The sequence below is a fragment of the Acomys minous genome (genome assembly GCF_964271855.1).
Source record: "Acomys minous genome assembly, chromosome: 12".
Taxonomy (NCBI): Eukaryota; Metazoa; Chordata; class Mammalia; order Rodentia; family Muridae; genus Acomys; species Acomys minous.
In genome coordinates, this window is record NC_140493.1 from 51,473,058 (window position 1) to 51,497,070 (window position 24,013).

Sequence of the window (24,013 nt, forward strand, 5' to 3'; positions counted from 1 at the left end):
CACCACGCCCTGCATGATGGTTAATTTCAATGGGCAAGTTCACAAAATCTAAAATCACCTGGGATGCTGGCTGATGGACATGCCTGTCTGGGAGTATCTTGTTTCTATAAACTGAGGTGGAAATACAGCCTACCTAATGTGGGCAGTATGATTCCCTAGGCTAGGATCCTAGGATGTACAAAAGGAGGCAGGGAATTCACAGCCAGCATTCATCTGATTCTTGACCTCAAGGCCTTACTGTGGTGACTTCCCACAGTAACGACTAACCTCCTGGAGATGTGGGCCAAAATAAACACTTTGTCCTGTAGTTTGTTCATTGTGGGCAGATTTGTTAGAGTAACAGGGAAAGCAGCTAAGACCCCCTCTGACAAGAAACTTGGCTGACACAAACAAAACAAAACCCAAGTCTCACATTCTGGCTAAGTCTTTATTTTGGGTACTTCCCAAAATAAAGGGGGCAGCTCCAGGAACAACCATCAGATAGTTAAACAATTCCCAAAAGTTCATGAGGTTCAAATATGAGATCCTCTTTTATATCTTAGAAAATTTTAAGTTGCTATTCTAAAAATCAAAACCAACCCTAACAATGAGGCTTACTTCCCAGTGCTGGTTGGCAAGCACCAGCAGGTCGGTCCTTCAGTGCCCTGGTAAGGGGCACACTTCACTGTCTGATTAATGTGCGCTGGGAAGACCTTTAGCATCTCCCCACCCAGACCTAGTCTAACATTTATATTTGGGTTTCATGTTCTCCATGCCACAGTAAGTTGGTAGACATGCACCACACACACCCACTCACACTCACGTGTGATCTGTGCTTCACAGGGCTGTTTCACCTTTACCTAGAGGAGTGCCTTCTCTCCCAGGTGTCTGACAACTCTGTACCCCCCCCCCCCAGCTCATTGTGTAATGACACCTTAAACCCCAGCCAGAGCCAGGACCTTCCCTCCTTCCTGCTCTGTTACCCTTTATTGCTCGACTCTTGCACTAGCCATATGAGCAGAGTCTGATTTATCTCAGAAGAAATCAATGCTCTTTCTTGATTGTATAGAGGGGATACCTGAGAGACCAGTGGCCAGCACATACCATGTATCTTTTTACATTTCTCACTTTATCTTACCAAGTAAATAAGCTCTGGGAGCATGCTTGGGTTTTCCTGAAACCACTCTCCACAGGGGGTTAAGCCCTGAGAGGAACACATTCGCTGCTGCACACCATTCGCCGGAAGGTGGCACTGTTTCATCTCTAACCAGATACCAGCTCTGTGGTTTTGGAGGATTATTGAGTATCCCGCAATATTTCTACTCCTCAGTCCTTGGGCCAGTCAATCCATTAAGAGCAAACTAAGGAGCAGAGTGATTTCCACCCCTTCACCCATAATACCTGCACTCTTAGCACCACTATGAGTTTCCTATAAAATAAAATTCTGCAATAAAATGTGCTCAGAAAATTCCTGTAGCACCAAGAGACCCACTACGGAATTCAATGGGACACACACACACACACACACACACACACACACACACACACACACACGAAGTGAAACCTGGGAAGAATTCTAGCCAGCGGACGAGGGGGCATGAAAGAGGATGAGATGAATATCATTAATTACATACACATATGAAATTGTCATAGAATTTAAAAAGTAAAATCAAGAAAACCTTCCCGCAGTCTAGGACTCTGCTGTAAGGGGTTGAACTGAGCAGTTGGTCTCTTAGGAAATATGTCTGATGAAGTTACTGTCAGTTCTGTCCTTCAAACCTCTCACATAAATCACTGCAGTCACCAGAGGTGACAAATTGTCAAAGATGAAGGTGTCCCAGACACCAGAGCCACAGGGTTCCCTCCTGTCAAGTGGAGGTTGCCATTGCACCTTGTTAAATTTTGGTAATCTCATCCAATGGCTGCAAGTAGCTCAGACACATTAAGGAGCTCAGACACATTGTGTCCACTTGCCATTGTGAGTGTGCGTTTGGGTGCTTCCTTTACTGTCCCTGGATGCTGTGAGTAGGTTGCCCTGGGAACCTCACTGTTGTAACTGTGGATAAACCCATTGTCATGCTTTTCAACTCAAGTTTCCTGCTGGAGAACAGGGGTGCACTTCAGTCTTTAGTTCCTCGTGAGCCTATTGGAAGCTTCATAGCAACAGCAGTTTGTGTGTATGCGTGTGCACACGTGTGTGTGTGTGTCTATTTGTGCATCTGTGTCTGTGTTTCTGTGTGTGTGAGTGTGTGTGTGTGTGTGTGTGTGTGTGTGTGTGTGAGAGAGAGAGAGAGAGAGAGAGAGAGAGAGAGAGAGAGAGAGAGAGAGAGACTTTTGGTATTGTCTTTTCTAATAAACTCATGAAGTGGATCTTACTGGTTCCTAGCCAGCTACAGGGTAGATGCTGCTCCCAGGAAGGCCAGATCATGGTTATGAAGTGGGTATTGTCCCCAAATATCAAGGAAGGGAGAAGTGTTTGTGGATGGACTGTTCATTGCAGCAAAAATACAGTGCAGTTGGCATCATCTTCACTCTCTGTCCTGCACCATGTTCCATGTGCGTAAGTCAAATCCACTTCTCTTTCTTGTTACCAGTTTTCTTTCCTATGGTCGCCTCATGCTGGGGACAGAAATCCTGCTGCATGGAGTCCTGTGTCTCTAATGAAATCACTGGTTTGAGGACAGCTTCCAGGAATGAGCAGCTGCGTCACTCACCAAGTTCACCAACCTTCTTCCAATACTACATTCCTCTCCTTTTGAAAGGACAGTGGTCCTCACCCACATTTCAGAAGTGTGGTTGGGTCACTTGTTTTTAGAAAGAGAGGCCAACAAACACCAGGTGTGTTTTAGCTTCATCCATATCTGTGGTGTTTTTGTGTTTGCACCTGTACAGGTGCACATGCACACAGGTGTCCGAGCATGTTTATACTTATGGAGACCCAAAGTTGACACTGACTGCCCCAGGGGTTATAAGTCACAGCAGGTGACTCAAACAAACACACACTCATTTTGCACACACTCTCTAATTGCACAACTCTTGTTTGCTTCACAAAGCTGGAGCCAGACTCTAATGTGAAATTAATTCTTTTTCCTGTTGCAAGTTTCTTGAGTCATTCTTCTTTCCTAGCTAACACCTAAAAACCAATAAAGCCTTCTTTCTTAGGAAACCCAGGAAACACTTGCATAAGTGCTCCTGGTTCCCCAGGTTGCAGTTTCATGCTTACTGGCATCACTGCTTGCAGATGTCATGGAGGTAAACAGTGAGGTGACATGCTCATCACCAGCTTCACTCCAGATGTGCCCTGACCTCTGGTCCATTTGGGACAATTATGTTTTTAGGGATCTAAAGATATCTTTGTCTTACTTAATGGGTTGAAACCATGGAGCCCTTCACTTGGGTGCATACAGTGTTGGACGCATGACCGTTTGACATCTGTAGATTCCTCCCACATACAATGCTAAGGCTGCCATTTCTGAACCTGAAGTTTCTTGCACACATTCAAAACATGTTTAGTTTTCCTCATTGCCAAGCCTTTTTCCCAACATGGCCTCAGACAGCCACAGAAGCCTCTTAGGCCTATCCCCCACCACCACACATGGGTACACTCTTTCTCTTTTGGGAAAATTGTAGCTTCAGTGAGTGGCCTGCTGCATGGCCGGCAAAACCAGCTTAGCCTGGCACTGTAGGTGCTGCCATCTGTTCAGACTTGGGGTCTGCCCTGTAATTACCTGTAACTCTGAGCACAGCTGTGAAAGCGTTTCTTCAACAGCCAGAGCCTCTAGGAAGGAAGAAGAAAGACCACACAATTAAACAAACCCCACTTAAATGCTGTACGTGCTAACTAAAGGAAAGGCCTAAACATCAGGCTCTAAACAGAAAAGTCAGAAACACATAGAGGCAACTCCAGAGGACCCTTCTAATCAGACTTTGGTGAGAATCAACCTCATTTGGATTGAGTGCAAGAAAAAAACCCATAGTGAACTACTGAATGGAATTACCAGGTACAATGGACCCCTTAGTGTGTCTAGCACTTAGTGTTCTCCAAGCGAGTCTACATTTATTTATCCTATTCCAGATGCATGTGCATAGGCTCATGAGCATACACACACACACACTCTCTCACACACACACACACACACACACACACACACACACACACACACACTCACAAATGCATATATTTTGTACCAGAGAGAACACAGATTTGTGTCTCTATCTTGGAGCTGAAGAGTCAGAAGACCCAGAAAGAGGAGTGGCAGAGCTGAGGAGAAGGCAGGCTTCAGGGGCTATGACACTAAGGAGCATCATAACCGCGTAAGCCACCAACAGTGCAGCCTGCTGTGCACCAGACTGTCAGCCTGAGTCAGTGGCCTCCAGCTATTAGTGATTTAATGGTCAGAGTTTTGATAGATTTTGAAAACTCTCTCCTAGCTCCACGATGCCAAACTGAATCGCTTTCGTGCAGTTGTACTGTCTGGGGCAATGTGAGAAATCCCTTAGCACCCCTATGTCCTGCTGACCCCATCTGACCAGTGACCCCAACAGTACAAGCAGGACTACATCCTAAGTGTCTAACACAATGGCCAGTGTATAGAAGATGCTCAACAAACATATGTCGAAAAATATTTAAGTGAGGAAATAAGCTTTGTTGTTTTAGGTAACAAAGGTTCGATTGCTACCTGCTGCTCAACAAAATCCATTTTCTTTTGAGCAACGCAACTGGGCTCTTATTCCGTACTGCCTTTTGCTTTGTTTTTGTGGAGCTGTAAGTCAAGCCCAGGGCTTAACATCTGCAAAGCAAGCGCTCTACTAAACACTCACAGACTGCGTCCCCTGTGCATGTCTTCACAGCCTGCATAAGATTGGCTTCTGAAAACATCCAAGTCAATGAGTGCTTGATTCAACGACCCAGTCACTGCCTTGGCCAGGTGTCATGGCTGACTAAACTAGCTGAAGAGGATCTGAAATCCAATGTAAGTGCCACACATCCTCCTCTGATCTCCAGACAAGAGACAGAGCATAAGGAATCTGGGGGGACCCACCTCTCACAACACTCATAGTCTGATGGTAAAGAACAATTTGTAAATATAACATTGTCATGCAATCTGATTATAATATGCACGCCACAGACACTACCAAAGGTATGGTTCTCAAAGAAGTTGGTATCCAGAGGTACACAGAGAGAAATAAGAACTCAGTGGGTTCAGACATTGAAATATGCAGTATCCGGGTTAAGCCTCTGACCCAAAGGACTTTTGCTGGAGTCACAGCACATGGCATGCTGTAACGGAGAGCAGGGGGATTGAAGCACCCAGGCAGTCAGCGCAGGATCTCCAGGCTTCTGTCATGGCTACATGTTCTGTATGGCTTTGAGTAGTCATTTTATTTCTCATGTTTGATGTCTCTTATTTATTGCTCAAGTGGGATTTAGGCTCACCAATCACTATGATATTTAGTTGTTTATTTTTTTCAGTTTGTGTCCACAACCAAGTTTGACTTGTCAACCAAGGTTATAGACTCCTTCACATGATAGACCAAGGGATAATTAGATACATCGAAGTATAATAGATAGGAATGGCTCTATATGTTCATATATGTGTGTACATATTATATATATACAAAAAGAATATATGTGAATGGCTGAGTTCATATATGTGTGTATGATATTTTCTGTAGATGTAGTGTTTTTCTATAAAGCTGTTATACATGTTTATAACTCGCAACTCTATAATTGCATCTTAATTATTAAATATTATAAATTTACAAATTATTCTAGAGTGTGTGTGTGTGTGTGAGAGAGAGAGAGAGAGAGACAGATAGACAGACAGAGACAGAGACAGAGACAGAGGGAGTGTTTTACTCAGCTGCAGTGGTGGCCTGGAAGGAACTGAAAATACTCAAGGATCTTACCAGTTACTTGATTAAACACTTTAGATTATGAAGCAGAGCTCGCACCAGTGGTGTGATTTAGTATCTACCTATTTCTGTGATGAAAGACAGGAGCCATGGTAGCCCTGATGTGCTGCTAGCCCAGTTTGGTTTCTGGCACATCCTTTTTGCAAAAATAATTGCCTTTTTATGAAATTCTCTGGCTTTGTTTGTGTGTTCCCTTGTGTGATATCCAGATTCTTTCTAACAAAAGCAGCTGAACATTAGTGGATAGGATGCCAGGTATGTGGTAGGTGTTCAAGAAATATATGTTTGATACATAGTGAATGAATAGTGTCTGAGGGTACCCGTCTTTGTTCTGGCTGCATTTGTCCTTCCAGAGGGTCTCTCTTAATACAATGAGATAGATTCCAGAAAAGCTTAAATGACCAATCATGTTTCCACCCCGGCCTTTGCAAAAGCATCCCACCTTATCTCCACCTTAGCTCCTGGACTGAGACATTCCCAGCCCTATCCCCTTACCCAGCTCCATGGTGGGCAGCTCAGGAATATCTCTCATGATGACTAGGAAGTAGAGCCGGAGACCCTGGTAGGCATGGAGGAGCAGCAGACAGACGTCCCGGTGCCACTTGTGTGCATGCTGTATGCAGTTCTCCGAGGGGATATAGAAGCTTCCCTGAAGAGACAGAAGAAACAAAGCTAAGGGTTTTATGTCTCTTCCTGACATCACAGAGCTCCTCTCTTCCGCCCAACACTTACAGAATATTTTGTGCTTCAAGAAAGCAGGTCTGATTCTTAGAAAACAGAAAGACTCCAGGAAGAAAGCTGGGGTGAGCCTCTTCTGTGTTCCTTCACATAGGAAAAGCCATAGGCATGCCAGGCTTCTTTTGTATCATGGTCAAGGCCAGATAGGAGCAGTCTCAATATTAAAGACAATGGTAGAAAATGATGAACAAGAAGCAGATAAGGCTGACAGTACCCTCACCAAGAAGGTTTGTGACCACTGACTGATGCCCACTGAGCAGTCACTTTCCTTCATTCCCATGGGATGCATGGGAGACAAGGTTGGGGGACAGAAGTGGAGTCCTTTTGATGAGTGGAAGGAGGATTAGAAAGGCTCTTCGCCCAGCCACAGAAAGTGCTACAAAGGGAAAATAAAAGTATCTTATGAAATAGTAAGGAAGCACACAGTTGAGTCCTCTGGGCTGATGTGCCTAACGGGAGGGAGCTCATGGCCGAGCAAGTTCAGAATGCTGAGCACAGTGAAGTCTGTCGGAGGTTATAGAACGGGTAGAAAAACAATGTGCAGCTTGTGCAACAAATAGAAAATGCTTAGGTCTACTGTGGACTCAGCATGGTGAAAAGACAGTTTGGTTTATCTTTAATAGGACAATTTGTCTCTCTTTACAACCCAAGAGACAAAGATGTTCCAGTGTGAATTGAAGGGGAAATTTGTTCTAAGAGCAGAGGAGGTGATTATGGGGTAGGTTGTGGACAGCTGGACAGCAGGAAACTGGAGATGCTGAGGAGTGGGAGGAGCTTCTATTGGTGTTACATACCTGCTCATTCATCTATTTCCTCCCCGGTCACAATGGGAGCAAGCGCTGGCTCTTCGTGGTCCCCTGCTCCTACCTTGCCCACTCAGGAAAGAAACTCAGCTAGGAGGGGCATGGGTTCAGTGTGTGGGTCTGCATGGTAGCTGATTATGGCAGCTTCTTTCCCATAGAGTCTCTGATCATTCTGTTTCCTACATACTATTTTATCTGCAATTTCACTTCAACCATCCCAATCACATTCGCTTTCCAGTCATTCCGTGTCTTCCCCCACCCCGCCCTGTGACCTCCCCCTGAAACAGCAACAAAACTAAGTTCAATTTGTGTTATCTGTATACTCACTGGAGCATGGCCAAACTCAGTGGCCTGCCCTTAAATAGAACTGAATCCTTCCACTCTGGCAGCCCTGCCGGAAGTCATCAGTTGTGGAGAGCTTCACTTCAGCATCCTTATCACACTTTTTTTTTTATAGAGTTCTCTTTGATGAATTCATGTTTAGGTTATTACTTGTTTTTGAGGAAAGGCAAGGGACTTGGGGACAGAGGCTGTCACAGAAGCCTTCCAAATCCTTCTGTCTCACCTGTGCATCTGTAGTCATTGATATTGGTGCTAAAGTAGCTTTCTTGCTCTGTGCTGTCAGCAGGAGCATGGGTTTCCTGGCCTTCAGCATGGTTTCTGGTGACAGCACAGACAACGAATATGGGCCCCAGATACAGTAGGACCATAGTCATCAACATGACCTCAAGTTCCAGCAAAGGCCACTCACATCAATATGAAACCCCAGGAGTAGCATGGCCCTCAGACAGCAACATGGCTTCATGCTGCAGCACAGACCGTGGACATCCACATGGCCTTCTGTGGCCACACAGGCCAGGGACATCAACACAGACCCCAGTTGCAGTAGGACTGTAAACGAACCCAGACATGGCCCTCAGTGGTGCATGCCTCTAATCCCAGCACTCTAGAGACAGAGGTAGGCAGATCCATGTGAGTTCAAGGCCAGTCTGGTTTACAGAGCAACTTCAGGAGAGACAGGCCTACACAAAGAAACCTTGTCTCAAAACAGAAGAAGAAGGAGGAGGAGGAAGAGGAGGAAGAGGTGGAGGAAACAAAAGAAAATATTAGTCTTTTTATAATAAGGAAGCTTGGCCTTTAGGTAGAGAAGGAAAACATTTGAAGGAAATAACTCAGAGTTGTTTACTAAATAAATGTGGGAACCCTCTCAAATGTATGTAGTCTCTTGTTGCTAACCAAGGAAGCTGAATTGCTTTAGTAAGGATGTGACAGATTTAATGGGACTAACACGTTTGCATATGAACCACTCCAGGGGAGAGGATGAAGCCTTGGGTAAGCAGCACTTTCTAGAGAAGCCATCAAAAGAAAATCTCCAGTTTGGAAAGTTTGGCTCAGGGTTGAGGCAACACCTGAGCAAAGTATCTCATGGCTACTACAAAGGTCTTTTGCTGCAGAGTCTCTTCTCTAATGCCTTTATTTTCTGAGCTCTATAACCTTGCCCTATATCAGCGGTTCGGTTCTCAGCCTGTAGGAGGGGACTCCTTTGGCGGTGGGGGTCAAACAACAGTTTCACAAAGGTTGAATATCAGAAAGTCTTCATACCAAATATTTAATATATATATATATATATAATGTATTACGGTTATAAAGTAACAATGAAATAATTTTATGGTTGCGTGTCACCACAGCATGAGGAACTATATTAAAGGGTCATAGAATTAGCAAGGTTGAGAACCACTGTGTTAAATTATGATGTTGTCTGGTCTTTCCAATTTGAGTGTGAGAGATGCATTCCACAAGGATGACAATCGGTCTTGAAAGAAGTGCAAATGTATGTTGAATGCAGAGTAAGAAAAATTAGATGAAATAGGAAATTACAGAGATACCACTTTTTTTTATCCATTCCTCTTTTGAGGGACATCTAGTTTGTTTCCAGTTTCTGGTTATTATGATAAAGCTGCTTTGAACAGAGTTGAGCAAGTGTACTTTCGGTATAATAGAACATATTTTGGGTATATGCCCAGGACTGGTATAGCTGGGTCTTGAGGTAGAACTATTTCCAATTTTCTCAGAAACCACCAAATTGATTTCTAGAATGGTTATACACAAGTGTGCACTCACACCAGCAGTGAAGGAGTGTTCCCTTTGTTCCACATGCTCACCAGCATTAAGAAGGGTGTAAGATGGAATTTCAGAGTCATTTTGATTTGCATTTCCATGATGTCTAAGGATGTTGAACACTTGTTTCAGGCTTCTCAGGCATTAGAGATTCCTCTGTTGAGAATTTTCTGTGTAAGCCTGTGTCTTATTTTTAAATTGGTTTTTTTGGTTTGTTAATGCCTACTTTTTTGACTTCATTCTATATTTTTTGGCTATTGCTCTCTGTCTGATAGAAAGTTGTGGAATACTACTCAGCTATTAAAAACAAGACATCGTGAAATTTACTAGAAATGGATGGAATTAAAAAATATCTTGAGTGAAGTAACCTAGATCCAGAAAGACACACATGGTATGTCCTCACTCACAAGAGGATATTAGCCATAATGTACAGGATAACCACACTACAATCCACAGACCCAAAGAAGCTACGTAACAAGGAGGGCCCAAGAGAGAGTACTTGGATCTCAATCAGAAGGGGCAACAAGATAGACATTGGAGGTAACAGAAGGGAGGGAGCTGGTTGGGAGAGCGGGTGGGGAGGGGAGCAGGAGTGATCCACTGTGGGAAGGATGGAGGAAGATAGAACAGAGAGAGGGAGTGGAAATCAGATGCGGAAGCATCTCCATGATGAGCTAGAAGCCTGGGACAAGGAAAACTTCCTGGAATCTATGAAGGAGACCATAGCTAAGACTCCACCAATCAGGGACTATGGATCCTGAAGTGGCTACCTCCTGTAACCAGGCAAGACTTCCTATGGAGGGATGATACTATGACAGAAATGAAAAACAAAATGAAAGGATGTCTTAGTTCCTCAGGGCAAACTAACTTAGACTATGGGGAGACACTGAGATAAAGAGAGGATGAAATTGACTAGACTGGCTCAGGATGGGAGATTCCTCCCCAAGAACCTATATTCTTCCATAAGTCATCTCAGTTTTCCCCCAGGTAAGCCTTTCTCCTCACTGTACTGGTTTAACTCTGATGTACACTTGGAAAGAGCTGGCAGAAAGCTATGCAGACTGCCATTAATATCAGCTGTACAGAAAAAAGCAAAAGTATTGCTTGCCAATGCTGCATACCCTTAATTATAGTTCTTGTATTTTAATAGAATATTAGTATAATAGGAAGATTTTGAAAAAAGATTAGATTAACAGTTGGCCATAAAATTTAAACCATTAGAATGCGCTCATTTCAGCCATCAGGATTACTCACCTGTTTGTCTTTGCCATATCTCATATCACATTCAGATTGAACACAAAGTAGCCCATATAGTTATAGAAACACTAGCAAAGCTTGTGGATAGCAAGAATTATGTCACACTCGCAGGCCCATGGAGCAGTAGGAAATCCTGTTGAACCCTAAAGATACCTCCATTGTATTGATCTCATTGGATCTCCAACAAGTACTGTGCTAGGTACATATCCACATTTCTCTTTTCAAATTTAAATACAAACATGGGTGAAAGTAAAGTGTAGTATGACCAGTCATAATGTGTAATTCTCCAGAGTCCAATAAAATTATTGTGGATCTTTCTAGAAAATATTCAAACACATATATGCATACATACAGATATATGGACTTTAGTACATATATTTATATTTTACAGCATGTACAGACATGCCCATAAAGTAGAAAATAATCTCAAATATTTCTGGTTTTTCTTTATAGCAATGTGACTTGGATATCTTTGGGATCAGACCAAGCCTAAGTCACAAGAACATCTATTTTCATTTTGTAGATCAAAAGACCGGGGCTCAAAGAACTAAAGAACCCAGACAAAATCATTGTGGTTTCCAGTGGCAGAAGTGGCTCTTTGAGTCTAGGTTGAGGCAAGGGCTTTCTGCCTGGGCACATATTCAGAAAGAAGGGGTATGAAGGGAGAGAGGGAAGGAAGGAGGGAGGGAGGGAGGGAGAAAGAGGGAGGGAGAGAGAGAGAACTGGCAGAGAACAGATGTTCAACAGAGGTCGGCTTGCTTTGACTGAAGCATTAACACTTAAGTCCTGCTGTGTCTCCATTTGCTGTGACTAAGCAGCAATAAAAGCAGAAAGAGGATTATAAAGGCATCAAATCCAGTAGTCACAATGCTTCTGGCAGTCCTGAAAAATCCACTTTTCTGTCCTTTTTCCTTCTCAAAATTCCATCCTCTCATCACCATGGTAAACTTTTAGGAGGCAACCCAGAAACTAATGAAGAGGGTGAAGAATCCATGAAATCTGTTAAGTTTGACTTCTGTTTTATGCTTTTAATCCTTGATAGTGTCATGCTTAAATGCAATAAGCTATGAAGGCATTCACACACTCTCCGCGCTAGTCTCTCACCCCCTCCCACACCCACCAACCCCTTCCCGGTTAGTCTTCCCCCTACCCTCACTACTTCTTCCAATCTCCTCTTTCTGTCTTGGTCTGAATCTGTCTCTCTGTCTCTGTCTCCGTCCCTGTAGCTCTGTCTCGGTCTCTCTCTCTCTCCTCTCTCTCTCTCTCTCTCTCTCTCTCTCTCTCTCTCTCTCTCTCTCTCTCTCTCACTTTTTGTTGTTCTTGGTGGTGGTGGCTTTTGTTTTGTTTCATTGTTGTTGTATGCCACATATAGGTAGTCACAACTACTGAATTGACTTCCTGACCACAAATGTGACATCTGTGTCACAGGACATTTCAGAAGAGGGAGTGGAAGGGACTTTGGGAGCTGAAGGATCAGAAAAAAATAGGCAGTTGCTGTTTTCTAGATATGATACGGCCATTGTAATCAAGTTTGAATTTTAAAAATAGGCCTCAATGTCATATGTTTTAAGAAAGACATAAAAAAAAAATTGGTGGATCTTCATAAGGCTGATGATCATTCCAGAGGTTGAGTAAGGAGATTAAATGCTAAAGTAAGCAGATATCCTGAAAAATGGCTGAGGAGCATGCTTTAAAAATAAATCACACAACGGTGTAACTTTTTAAAATTGGGCAATATAGTGAGAAAATCATATTAGGTAGCACTGCAGACCCATGGAGCCCATTGTACATAGAAAACCCAGTGCCCCTCCATCAGCACTGCAGGAGGGACTGAGACGTATAAGGGAAAGCACTTAGAAGCCAGCTTTTCAAAGTCTGGAATGAAATTTGTAAATAGTAGAAGAAGAATCAAACAGGGCACAGGTACATTGCCTGTCCGTCCATGAACTCACAAATGGTGACATCTTGTGGACTGGCCCGACTTGGCTCACAGGTAGATAACCAACAAAAGGCAGTTGTAGCTTCCTCTCTCCAGGTGAATTAAACCCTGTGTTAAGTAGGAACTATCCATACGGACGGATAGAAGTGAAACAGAGTCCTCTGTCGAGGCAACAGAGAAAACAGTTTTGTTGTCTGAGTTTTTGGTTCAATTGTGTCCCACTGTCAAGGTGATAGAGCTCCTTTCATCTTAGTACAGCAGGCACATCATCCTCAGAGAGGGGGCACACAATACAGCCATCCCAGGACTGTGATTATTAGAGAGAAGAGGAGGTCATTCAGGTACCATGTTGAATTGGTGCCTATTGAAAGGGCACTTGCACACACTCATGGCCACAGTCCCAATGGACTCAAGAACATGCCTGCAGATAATGCAGCCTAACAACCGATCCACTACAGCCTGAATAACTAAGGCATATGTAACAGTACCCATTGATAACATGCAGCCATGTGCTATAGTTTAAACACAGATCCTTGAAGCAAATAGGTCTCTGCTCATGAATTAGTTTCTCATTAACCACGTGGTATAGTTTTCCCAGGAGTATGAGAAGAGCCAATTTCCTGCTGCAGGAAGTGGAGATGTTAGTTAAGTTTTACTTTGTATGACATTTATTATTTGCCAGAATATACAAAAAAACCATATTTTTGCATGATATGGATCCCACCTCTACGTGCACACATCCCTCTCAAGTACATGCTGTTCCATCTAAATATAGGGCTGGGCTCCAGATCACTGAATTGCACACTTCTCCTTGGATATCTTGCCTGGTTCATAGAGACATCTGAAACCAGATGATCATGTCTTCCCTATGTTACCTTTGCTTCTTTCCCTTGGATCCCACTTTGCACAACATCCACGAAAGCCAGGAAGTTCTAGGATGCAATATTCTTTATATCTTCAAGAATCTACCACCAACCCTAAGATTTTTCCATCTGCTATTCTCTGCTCTTAGCCTTAGTTTTGTTTGTCTCCGTTGCTCAGGCAAATTACTACAAGAAGGTCAGCGTGCTCTGTGCTCCCCATTGTCTGTAGCCATAGACTACACACTAGATTTCTTCATCACGCAGCATTTACCAACCAATCTTTGGTATGGCATTCAAGATAACCTGCCCTGCAAGCCTTCTATAGTCCCTCACATATATCTTGGTCGACTAACCACCTCTTTCTGCATTGGCTAGACACCTCCAGGTCAGAAACCTTGTGGTAGTTTCTCTGAACTTGAGTTATCCATCCCAGTGGTAGCCAGTGAATACACAGAGTAGACAAATGAAGAGTTACTACAATATCCTCTATGGGACACTGCAGCTCAAGACACCATGGACCTGGTTAGGATACACTTATCTCATAAGTTCTGACTTACCCTAACTTCATTCCTCTTCACATTTATGGCACTGTAGCAATTCATAGATGTGAACTAGAGTTTCCCACTGTGATGACAAGGCTGTATATACTTGCCCAGGCTTAATAAGGATTTCATGTGCACTTTGATAAGTTATCCTTTTATAGTTTTTTATGTTTATTGTTCTTCTTAATCAAAAACAATATGATTATTATTGTTCTTCTTTTAAAAGTTGAATAGGCTTATTTTAAATATCAGTTAATTATCAAGTAAGCATTCCCACAAAACTAATGCCTTCTGTCAAGACATATCAATATATTTGTTACAATTATGTGAAAATACATACATGGTGTGGTGTTAGTGTTCTACATATTTATTCAAAATATACTTGTGTGTTCAATCAGACTTCAGTCTAGAATGTTGTGATAATTGGCCTTGATTGTCAAATTGACAGGATGGAGAACACATGGCAGATTAAGAAAGCAGGCTTCTGAGCGTTGTGTGCAGCCATGTCCCAAGGTATCTCAATCAAGCGTGCCTTCACCTAATGAGTGGATCTCTCACTGAAGGACTCAAAACTTGATAGACAATTGAGAGGCGCTCTGTGGAAGCTGGAGCCTGGTTGGAAGCAACAGTACAGAAGACATGAATTGAGGGCTATATTTTATGCTGTCCCTTTTCAAACTCTCTGTTTCCTGCAGTTGTGAACTGAGCAATTGGGACCTTCCATGCTCTTTCACTTTGAAGTTCTTCCTCATACAGCACATGATAAAAAAGGACTCAGACGACAACAGACACCTCAATAAGTCCTTCATCGTGAGTTTTGTCATAAAAATTAAGTTTGATTAGCAGAAAAGCTACTAATATTTGCTTTGTGACCATCTTTCACACAGCTATAGTATGAATGCTAAGACTTTTAAGGCCTATGCACAACCTTCTGGTAATTCAATGACTTTTATACTGTTATTCCATCTGTACTGATAAAACAACAACAATGTACAAAACATTACTAAGTAGTTACTTAGATATTGGACCCATACTGGGCTACATTGGACAACATGCTAATATGGATACATGCCATGGGACAACATGGCTAATCCTGAACATTATGGAGCTGTGAGTCTGCATATCATGGCTGATACTGGATGTCTGAGAAACCCAAAAGTAAACAGTGACATAATCTATTAAATAACTATTTTTGGTAGATTCCACATTTGTGTGAATTTTGTATAAATATGACATTGAAGTCTGAGCTGAGAGATTTTGCTTTCACCACCATCAGGTGTGTGTGTGTGTATGTGTGTGTGTGTGTGTGTGTGTGTGTGTGTGTGTGAGAGAGAGAGAGAGAGAGAGAGAGAGAGAGAGAGAGAGAGAGAGAGAGAGAGAGAGAGAGAGAGAGAGAGAGAGAGCTTGTGTATTTACCTCCATGATGCATGCATGCTGGTTTGCATGTATGTCTATGCTCACCTCAGTCTGTGTGACAGTCTGTGCTTGGGTGCCTGAACATGGCTGCCTAACTTGTGGTATATGTTATGGCCTCTGCCTGGAATGAACAGAGTGTGTCTCATATCTTAACCTTTCTCCTTGTCTGGGACTGGAGTTCAGACCTCACACTTAACAATGCAGTAAAGTAAATCTGGTTATTTACACCCCATTTGTAGGATGGAAAGTAACTCTTGCAACTCTCAGGCCAGGCGCATAGCAGGTCAAGAACTCAGACTGGGCTGGCACTGGAAGTCCACCCACTTTGAACCTTGACTTTGAACTTCCTATTCTAGTATTTTATTCAGTCTGAATAGTCGTCTGTATTCACACAGACACAAGAGGCAATTTTGAGTTGACTTTCTCTCCAGGTTGAGCCTCAGGTTTAAAGAGAAAACCTGTTCCACCAGTGGCAAAGAGAATAAAGCTCCCACTTGACAGCTTCATCTTTGTTACTAATCAGCTGTAGTCGGGTAAAATCACTTTCCCTTTCCCGATTCCAGTGGCCTCTCTGCCAGACACACACTGCAGAGGTCTCTCTGATGGTTAGTGCTAATTGCCAACTTGAGAGGCTCCAGAGTCACCTGGGAGAAGGGCCTCTGCACATGCCTGTGTGGGATTATATCTTGCTCTCATTAGGAGAGCAAGGCCATTCCATGTGTGGGATCCTGGCTTGTATAAAATGAAGAAAGTGGGCTGTGTACAACAGTGCATTCAATGCTCCCTGCTGCTTGACTGGATGTGATGCAACAGCCACTTCAAGCTCTTGTCCTGACTTCCCCACCACAAGAGACTATGCCCTGATTGGCTAGCAAAAATAAACCATTTCTCTCAAGTTATGTTGTGTTATCAGCAACAGAAAAGACATTAAAACAACTCACTTAGTACTGCCTTAGTTCTATGACTGAGTAGCATCACTAGCCATGACTGACCAGCCATGAGTTTAAAATCTCTGGATTTATTACCCCAAGTTAAAATATGTTCCTGCTGTCTTTCTACTTATATGAAACCTTACCTTTCATGGATAATGGTATGGATGACTGCTAAGCAATGATCATGGATATATGTGGCCATAGCAGTAGTAAAGCTGATTCTGTGTGGTCCTCTCCTGCCATATATGGACTATACACACTGTTATAACTTGTGATTTTGTGTAGTTGCTTGAAGCAGACTTTGAAAGAATGAGCTCTCAGTGGACTAGGAGAGGCGTCTTCAGCTTTCTACTGGTTCTTACATGCTCACTGCCTGCAGCCCTGCTTGAGGAGAGTTACCAGCAAGAGAAGAAATTGTATCTTGATTATATTAATTGGAGGAGGAAACATCTTGTGGGTGAGAACACCAGTTCTCCAATCTTAATCTGTTTCCAACACAGAAATGGCATCAGCACAATAACCCTAACGTCTCTCTTCTATTTATTAAAACACATGATGAGCTTTGGAAAAGAAACTGGGCAATGCCCTGTGCTGCAAGAAAACATCTTCCATAGAGATTATAGTGTCCACTACGAAGGCATCTCTGTATTAAGATGCAGGGTTTAGTATGCACGTGTTCCCTTAACTAAGGATATTAGCTAAGAATCTCCAGTTTTCTTCTCTGTGACTCTAATTTTCCACCAATATTGCTGGTTATATTTTTCAATGCTTACGACAGGTAAAATCATGCAGTATATTTACAGAAGTATAATACATCTGGAGACTTTGAGAAAATGGCCTCCAGTCTCAGTTACTAAGATAAAAGGCTGGACTTCCAAGCCATATCCTGTCTTAAAGACAAATGTTTTCCCTCAAGGTAATATTTTAGGTTCACCAGAATCACAGTTCTGAAGTTGCTTCTGAACTGAGAGGCAAGACAATATGATCAGAAATAATGAAAATAGCAGCAGAAAAAAAAAGCTTAGCCATCAGAACAGCAGGATTAGTTGTACACCATATGAAAGGTCCAACCAAAACCACTCCAAGCTCAGGGGCTCCTGAGATCCTAATCTCAGGGTATACAAACAGGGAGTCTTCAGGGCCTATTTCTAGAGACACTGTGGCCATTGTGTGTCATCATACTAGGCAATTGCTGAGGGCAGGTTTAGTGACTTAATAAGTAATAAGTCAACATTGTACACTTTTGTGATTTTTTATGCCAACAATTATCATATACAATTATGGTCTAATAATGAAGTTTGAGGCCTATTGTGTGAATTTGCTCTTTATCACTCTCCATGACACCCTTGATGGACATTGTGCACATGACTCATTCCATAAGGAATCTGAAAAAGATCAGAGACGAACAGCATTGAAAATAGAGTGCATGCTCTCATATCACACAGACATTCAGATGGCTTCTCATGTCTCCTGATTTGAGACACATAGAATACGGCGAGTATCTCTTATTGTGAAATGCGGAAGCAGAAGGGGCCTGTATATCTCCAGATTCATCCCCAGTATGGCTGTAACTGTAATGTGAGTGTGGCATGCCTAGTACTAGAGACCACACTCTAGTACCAACCCATCTTCACTAAGGATGACCTCTACAATAACAATAGCCGCCTCTGGATTCCTGTACAATAAAGACAAAGCTGCCTTGAGAGATTATAAAGCTACAGAAGAGACCACAGATTTCCTCCTTCCCCCATTCTAGATAAGTTCTACAGAAAAACCAGCTCAAAGCTTGTCTGGCTAATAGTCACATAATGATAGCAATCATAGAAACCAAGATAGTGAACAACATTATTTGCACAAAGTAAATCATAGTTTACCTAGGACCTTTGAATAAACTCTACAAGGTTTGTATCTCTATTAACCTCTTGTTGAATGTTGAAACAGTGCTAGATCTCACAGGCAATGCAGGAGTAAAGAATTCCCACAAAGTATTTTTTTTTAATCAACACTAATAGACTGAAAATAGCCTGAACAAGTCTTAAGTAATTCTGAGTCATGTCTATGGTCATATTTCATCCAAATATTGCCACATATTTAAGTATCTGTGTATGCATGTGGTGTCAGATAATATAATCTCTGTTGTGCCATCTGCACATTGCACCACAGCCTTTCTTCATTGGGGTTAGTGTACAGGAGTTGATTTTGATGTTGATTGGCAGTCCTTGACTGGTTTTGCTGGTCCTCTGATGACTACAGTGAGCACCTTTCTGAATGGCATGTCACTGTATAGACACAGGCAATATAACCAAATCATCCAGTCTCCACAACAAAAGAGCACTGCTAATGTGGCAAAGAGCAGGCAAGGTAGGGTCACATGGCAGGGGTCCTAGAGAGTTTCACAAAGGATAAATGCTGAAGAATGGCTATTTATTGTGGTGAGAGCCACAAGTAGCATGTGCAGGCCAGCTTACAGCTGGGATCAGGACGATGGTCTCAGGAAACATCTTACTGCAAAGAACGGACTACATACGAATCCAATAAGTAGAGTGATGATGCTGGCTATTGAACCACGAATGTCCTTCACAAATATTTCCCTTTTCTCCTGCTCTGGACTGAGGCACAGGAGAAAATGGGGGTGGGGGCAGAAGCAGAACCAAGTTTCCAGCATTGCAAGTGCTGCTGCCTTCTGCACAGTTCTCTTCAAACCCTGATAAGACATATAGACTTGAATCACAGGCTGCAAACTAATATATATATAAAATTTTACAATAGAAATATCAATAGTGACCTTGAGGACAGTAAATGCCTTAATTAAGGAGAATTATGTCACTACAACGTTGCAGTGCAGAAAATAATTAACAATCCACAACTGAAAAAGCTTGATCTACCTATTAAAACATTTACAGCTTCCTCTCTTTGATTATCTAGTATTTTTCTTTCATTTGCTCATTAGAAGCCACCCCAGAAACTGCATGCCATTCAGTGATTTTATTAGCTGCTGGAAGTGGGATTCTCAATATTCAATCTGAGAACGACTTCAACACCAACAAGTAATTTAGTTGTCAGATCATTCTAAGACCACAAACATCATTTTGATGAATGTCTTTTTATTTATACTCTTACTTGAAGGAAGGTTCTGATTTAAGGGAAAATATTATCACTATCTGATTCAATCAATATATATATATATATATATATATATATATATATATATATATATATATAAAATCAAACAGTCGCCACAAGGGATGTGTTATAGAAGCAAGTCCTGAGTGCTCAGTGAGTCAGGCCTCACTTGGATTAACATGGACACTTTGGAAATTCCTAAAAGTGAGATCAAGGGCAAGAGCAGAGGAGGTTATTCCTCCCATGTAAATTCTTCCTGTGGAAATGCTGACTCTATAGAATCACATACCATCTACATGTAAGGCTGCTGATAAATTGCAGTCTGTTAGATGTACATATTATACTAACATGTGTACATATTGAATCTACATAATGTAGCCAAATGAATGAAATAACAATGACAACCATCATTATAATCCATTCCATTCTTTTAATAAATGTCTTTATAATACCTTTAGTAGCAGATAGCCTCATTTTCCCTCACACTATTTTACTTATGGTTACAGAAGGTCAAACAGGAGAGGATGGCAGCTGCTTCCCCTGTCATTTTCAATTTATCCAATTCCTCTCCTTCTCTCCCCTTTCTAACCCTTCATCCTCTCCTTCCTCAATACCCTTCTTCTCTCTCCCTCTTCTTACTTGTCCCTTTTCTATCCCTCATCCTCTTCTCCTTCTTTCCCTTCTCCCCTTCCTTCTCCTTTCTCTTCCTCCCTCTACTCCATCACATCCTTTCCAATGACTGACAGCATCAACCTTATCTAGTGTCTTTTATTGCTTTAGGTATTGGCTCTCACATCTAATAGAAACAGCTCTTAGAATTGGATTTTAGCTCACTAATGATCAGAGGTGGAGGAATTTCATCTCCCTTTCAAACATACATGTGTGTGTGTGTTTAAGTAGAAGAAAGATCATCTTAAACAAGAGAAGAGGACAACAGGTAAATGCAATGGAAGCCTATAAATGACAGAAGTCTAATTAACTATCTTAGGAGCAAGGAATCTTGTTTTGTTTTGTTTTTTGTTTTTTGAGACAGGGTTTCTCTGTGTAGCCTTGGCTGTCCTGAGCTAACTTTGTAGACCAGGCTGGCCTCAAACTTACAACGATCCACCTGCCTATGCCTCTGGAGTGCTGGGATTAAAGGCGTGCGCCATCACTGCCTGGCTGAGTAGCAGGGAACCTTGAGTGGGCTTAAACTCAGTGAAGATAGCAGGGAGTGATGTCCCTCGGCATCTTTTGCACCCTGGATGAAGATTTATGTCTGGTCTCACCCTGCCTCGACGTGACTTTCTTGTAGATTTCAATGGCTTTGTTTGGAGGTCTTTCTACCACAGGAACAAAAATCTAAATCAGGATATATCTTTCCTGCTTTTTTTCCCCTCCTAGTTATGATCTTAGTATTTCCCAAATGAGCATCACCTGTCCTGGAATCAATTGTCTTTTCCCAACAGGACACCAGCACACTGATGTTTTGCCTCGTCTCACCAGATTCCAGGTGACTTGGTGCCAGGCCCACAGGGCTTCTCCATAGAGACCCCAGGGCATGAGAGCGAATCTCATCTCAGAGAGGCTCTGCTGCTTCCTCACCTCAAATGTTGCATTTCCTAGTAAGTGCATGAGTCATATATTCGGGCATGAGTCACTCTAGATAAAGCAGTCGCATTTCAGAGTTAAATAGAATATATGTGTTTCATGTGTGCGTGTGCAGGATAATTTACCCTATGTCATTCCTGTCAAGGTACTAAGTGGAAACAGAAACAGAAAACTTATTTGTAATGATTTCTGCATTGTAGTCCTTTTAGACTATCTAGTTTATAAGGGAGCAAATAGATAGATTTCAGCGCAGTTTGGCAAATTCTGTAACAACCCGACACACAAATGCTACTGTAGCACAGATAGAGACACTCATACCATGCTGGGGAAGGCAAGAAAAGTGCTAAAAATAGTGATTCTAGTGTTTAAAAAAAATCAGGTAGGTACTGACAAGGTAAGAAAATTCTAAGCACGTAGGTAATTATGAATACCTATGATGTAAAGGGAAACCTCTGTGCGAGTGAAAACCAAGCAGGTTTGGGATACGCTGTAGATGAATTGAGGTTAGCTTTAGAGGTATGAGGCAGTACAGAGGTTTCTGTACTCAGTGAACACAGCAGGGAGTGATGTCCCTCGGCATCTTTTGCACCCTGGATGAAGATTTACATCTGGTCTCACCCTGCCTTGATGTGACTTTCTTGTAGATTTCTGTGGCTTTGTTTGGAGGGCTTTCTACCACAGGAACAAAAATTTATATACAAGATTTTTTTTCACCTCAAACTAGCGATGGTGGGAACGGAGTGGAGTGGAAGCACGGAAGCAGAAAGAAAGAGGTAAGCTGAGATGCTGCTGTGTTAGCCAAGAAGCAGCAGATAGGATGATGCTCAGGCAGTGGAGGATGAGGATGAGGTGTGAAAACAAATATAATGGATGGTGGTAGGAATCAGTCCCTCAGAGGAGAGAGAAAATGGATGAGAGATGGTCCTGAGGTGTCTGGAGAAGCAGCTAATAAAGCACCCAGGGAAAAATTCAGGACTCAAGATGTCCCCAGCTGCACAGATCTTTAGTCTAACAGTCCCACTCCATTTCTTTATATAATAGGTGTTAGGACAGCTATTCCTCAATGACATTGTTGGTTTTGTTTTTTTCCTATCTGTAAAATAGAAAAATACTAATAGCTTCCCAGCAGAGTTCTAGACCAAGATAAATCAGACTGTCTGCCTATACTGAGCATAGTAGAGGACAGAGGGCAGTCAAGATTCAATGCTGTGTTTTAGTTACTACTATTCTTTAGTAGAGAGACGATCCCCATCAGGTCATCCCAGTGTCACAGTTTCAGGCTCTCAATGTGTGAAGGAAATTCTGTGGCCATTAACTAAAGCAAGAGGATGCGGATACCTTGGAACCAAGAGAACGCTGTAGAACCCAAGTCACATGCCATCCTTGCTGGAAGCATCAAGGTTAATTTGCGGAAAGTTCACCTGACACGCTTTGGTAAGCTACCTGACCTCCCCTCTCTCTCACCTAGCCTCCTTTCCAAGAATGACTCGGGCACCACAAGCCATGCTGAGTGAAGTTTAGAGTCACTCCCCAGAGCCCCAGTATAATTTCTCATAGCCTGGAGCAAACACTGATTTGTGTCAAAGTTCTCTTGGGAAAGAGAATGAGACCAATATGTGCGTGATTCTTTGATAGGGAATTCAAGGTGACAGGGGTAATTCTTAACAGTGAGGAAGGAGATGACTCTCCAGTGATAAACGCTGGAGCAGACTGTGAAACTGAATGGCACAGTTGACATACTCCAACATCTGTCCCCGTAGCCAAGCAGACGGTCTGCACTGGGAATAATCTGCATGCCTGGATTCAAGGGGGTCACAGCTCATGCCTACTCTAAAAATAGGAGGTCTTGGGTGGGGAGGTAGCCATGAGATGATTGGTGTCAATTAAACTAGATGACTTGGAGGGGCATTTTATGAGCCAAGCATAGTTATGTATAGATGCTCACATATCATAGTGAGACCTTATTTTGTATGCTAACTGTGGTGGTTTGAATGCCAAGGGCCCACCTATGCTCATGTACTTGGATGCCTCATCAAGAGAGAGTGGTGCTATCTGAGAAGGATCAGATGGTGTGGCCTTGTTACAGTAGGTGTGGACTTGTTTGAGTAGGAATGGACTTGTTAGTGGCAGGGTGTCACTGGGGGTGGCAGGGGAGGGGTGCTTTGAGGGTTTTTTTTCAAAAGCCCATGTTCCCTACCAAGAAGATAAGGAACTGACCCTCTGAAACTGTAAGCAAGTCCCCAATTGAACACTTTCTTTTATAGGATTTGCCTTGGTCATGGTGACTTCACAGAAATAGAGCAGTGACTAAGACACTAACTAAAATTTAACAAAAATAAATTGTAAAATTCAGCTTAATTAAAACTAACTAGAAACAAAACCCCCTGTGAAGTGGAAGAAGGCTATCCAGTGGGAGAAACACAAGGCATTGAGGGCATGAATATAATAAATGTACAGTATATAAATACATGACAATGTCATAATATATTTCTATATAAGCAATATACATCAACAAAAACATACTCTCCATGGGATAAATAAAAATAGCTACAACAAAAATATCTATATAAAGTTATGGCTAACAAGATTTTATAGTCATTGGAGGACAGGAAAAATTTAAGTAAGACATATCTCATGAATTTAGAGCCAGGAATTTTCAGAGAGACAGTGTCATTTACATACATGGTATCTACTGAACAATAAATATCTGTGCTTGTGGACAATGGTTTGATATAGTGAGAGAGACCTTCAGTTTTTACTGAGTTGAACAACTTTTGCAGAGAGACGATCTCGCACT

General features: G+C 42.3%; 1 protein-coding gene across 5 annotated transcripts in view; it reads right to left on the bottom strand.

The window, feature by feature from the left end:
* The window catches only part of FAM135B (family with sequence similarity 135 member B), a 286,049-nt gene that overhangs the window by 55,886 nt on the left and 206,150 nt on the right, over positions 1-24,013 (bottom strand). For all 5 annotated transcript variants that reach the window (XR_014783479.1, XM_084803028.1, XM_084803029.1 and 2 more), the window contains 2 exons: positions 6,391-6,544; positions 3,708-3,757 (listed from right to left, as the gene is read on the bottom strand). Coding sequence is in view for 4 of the 5 variants with exons in the window: in XM_084803028.1 (XP_084659154.1) it covers positions 3,708-3,757; positions 6,391-6,544 (204 nt within the window). In the remaining variant the exon portion in view is untranslated. The remainder of the gene's footprint in view (positions 1-3,707; positions 3,758-6,390; positions 6,545-24,013) is intronic.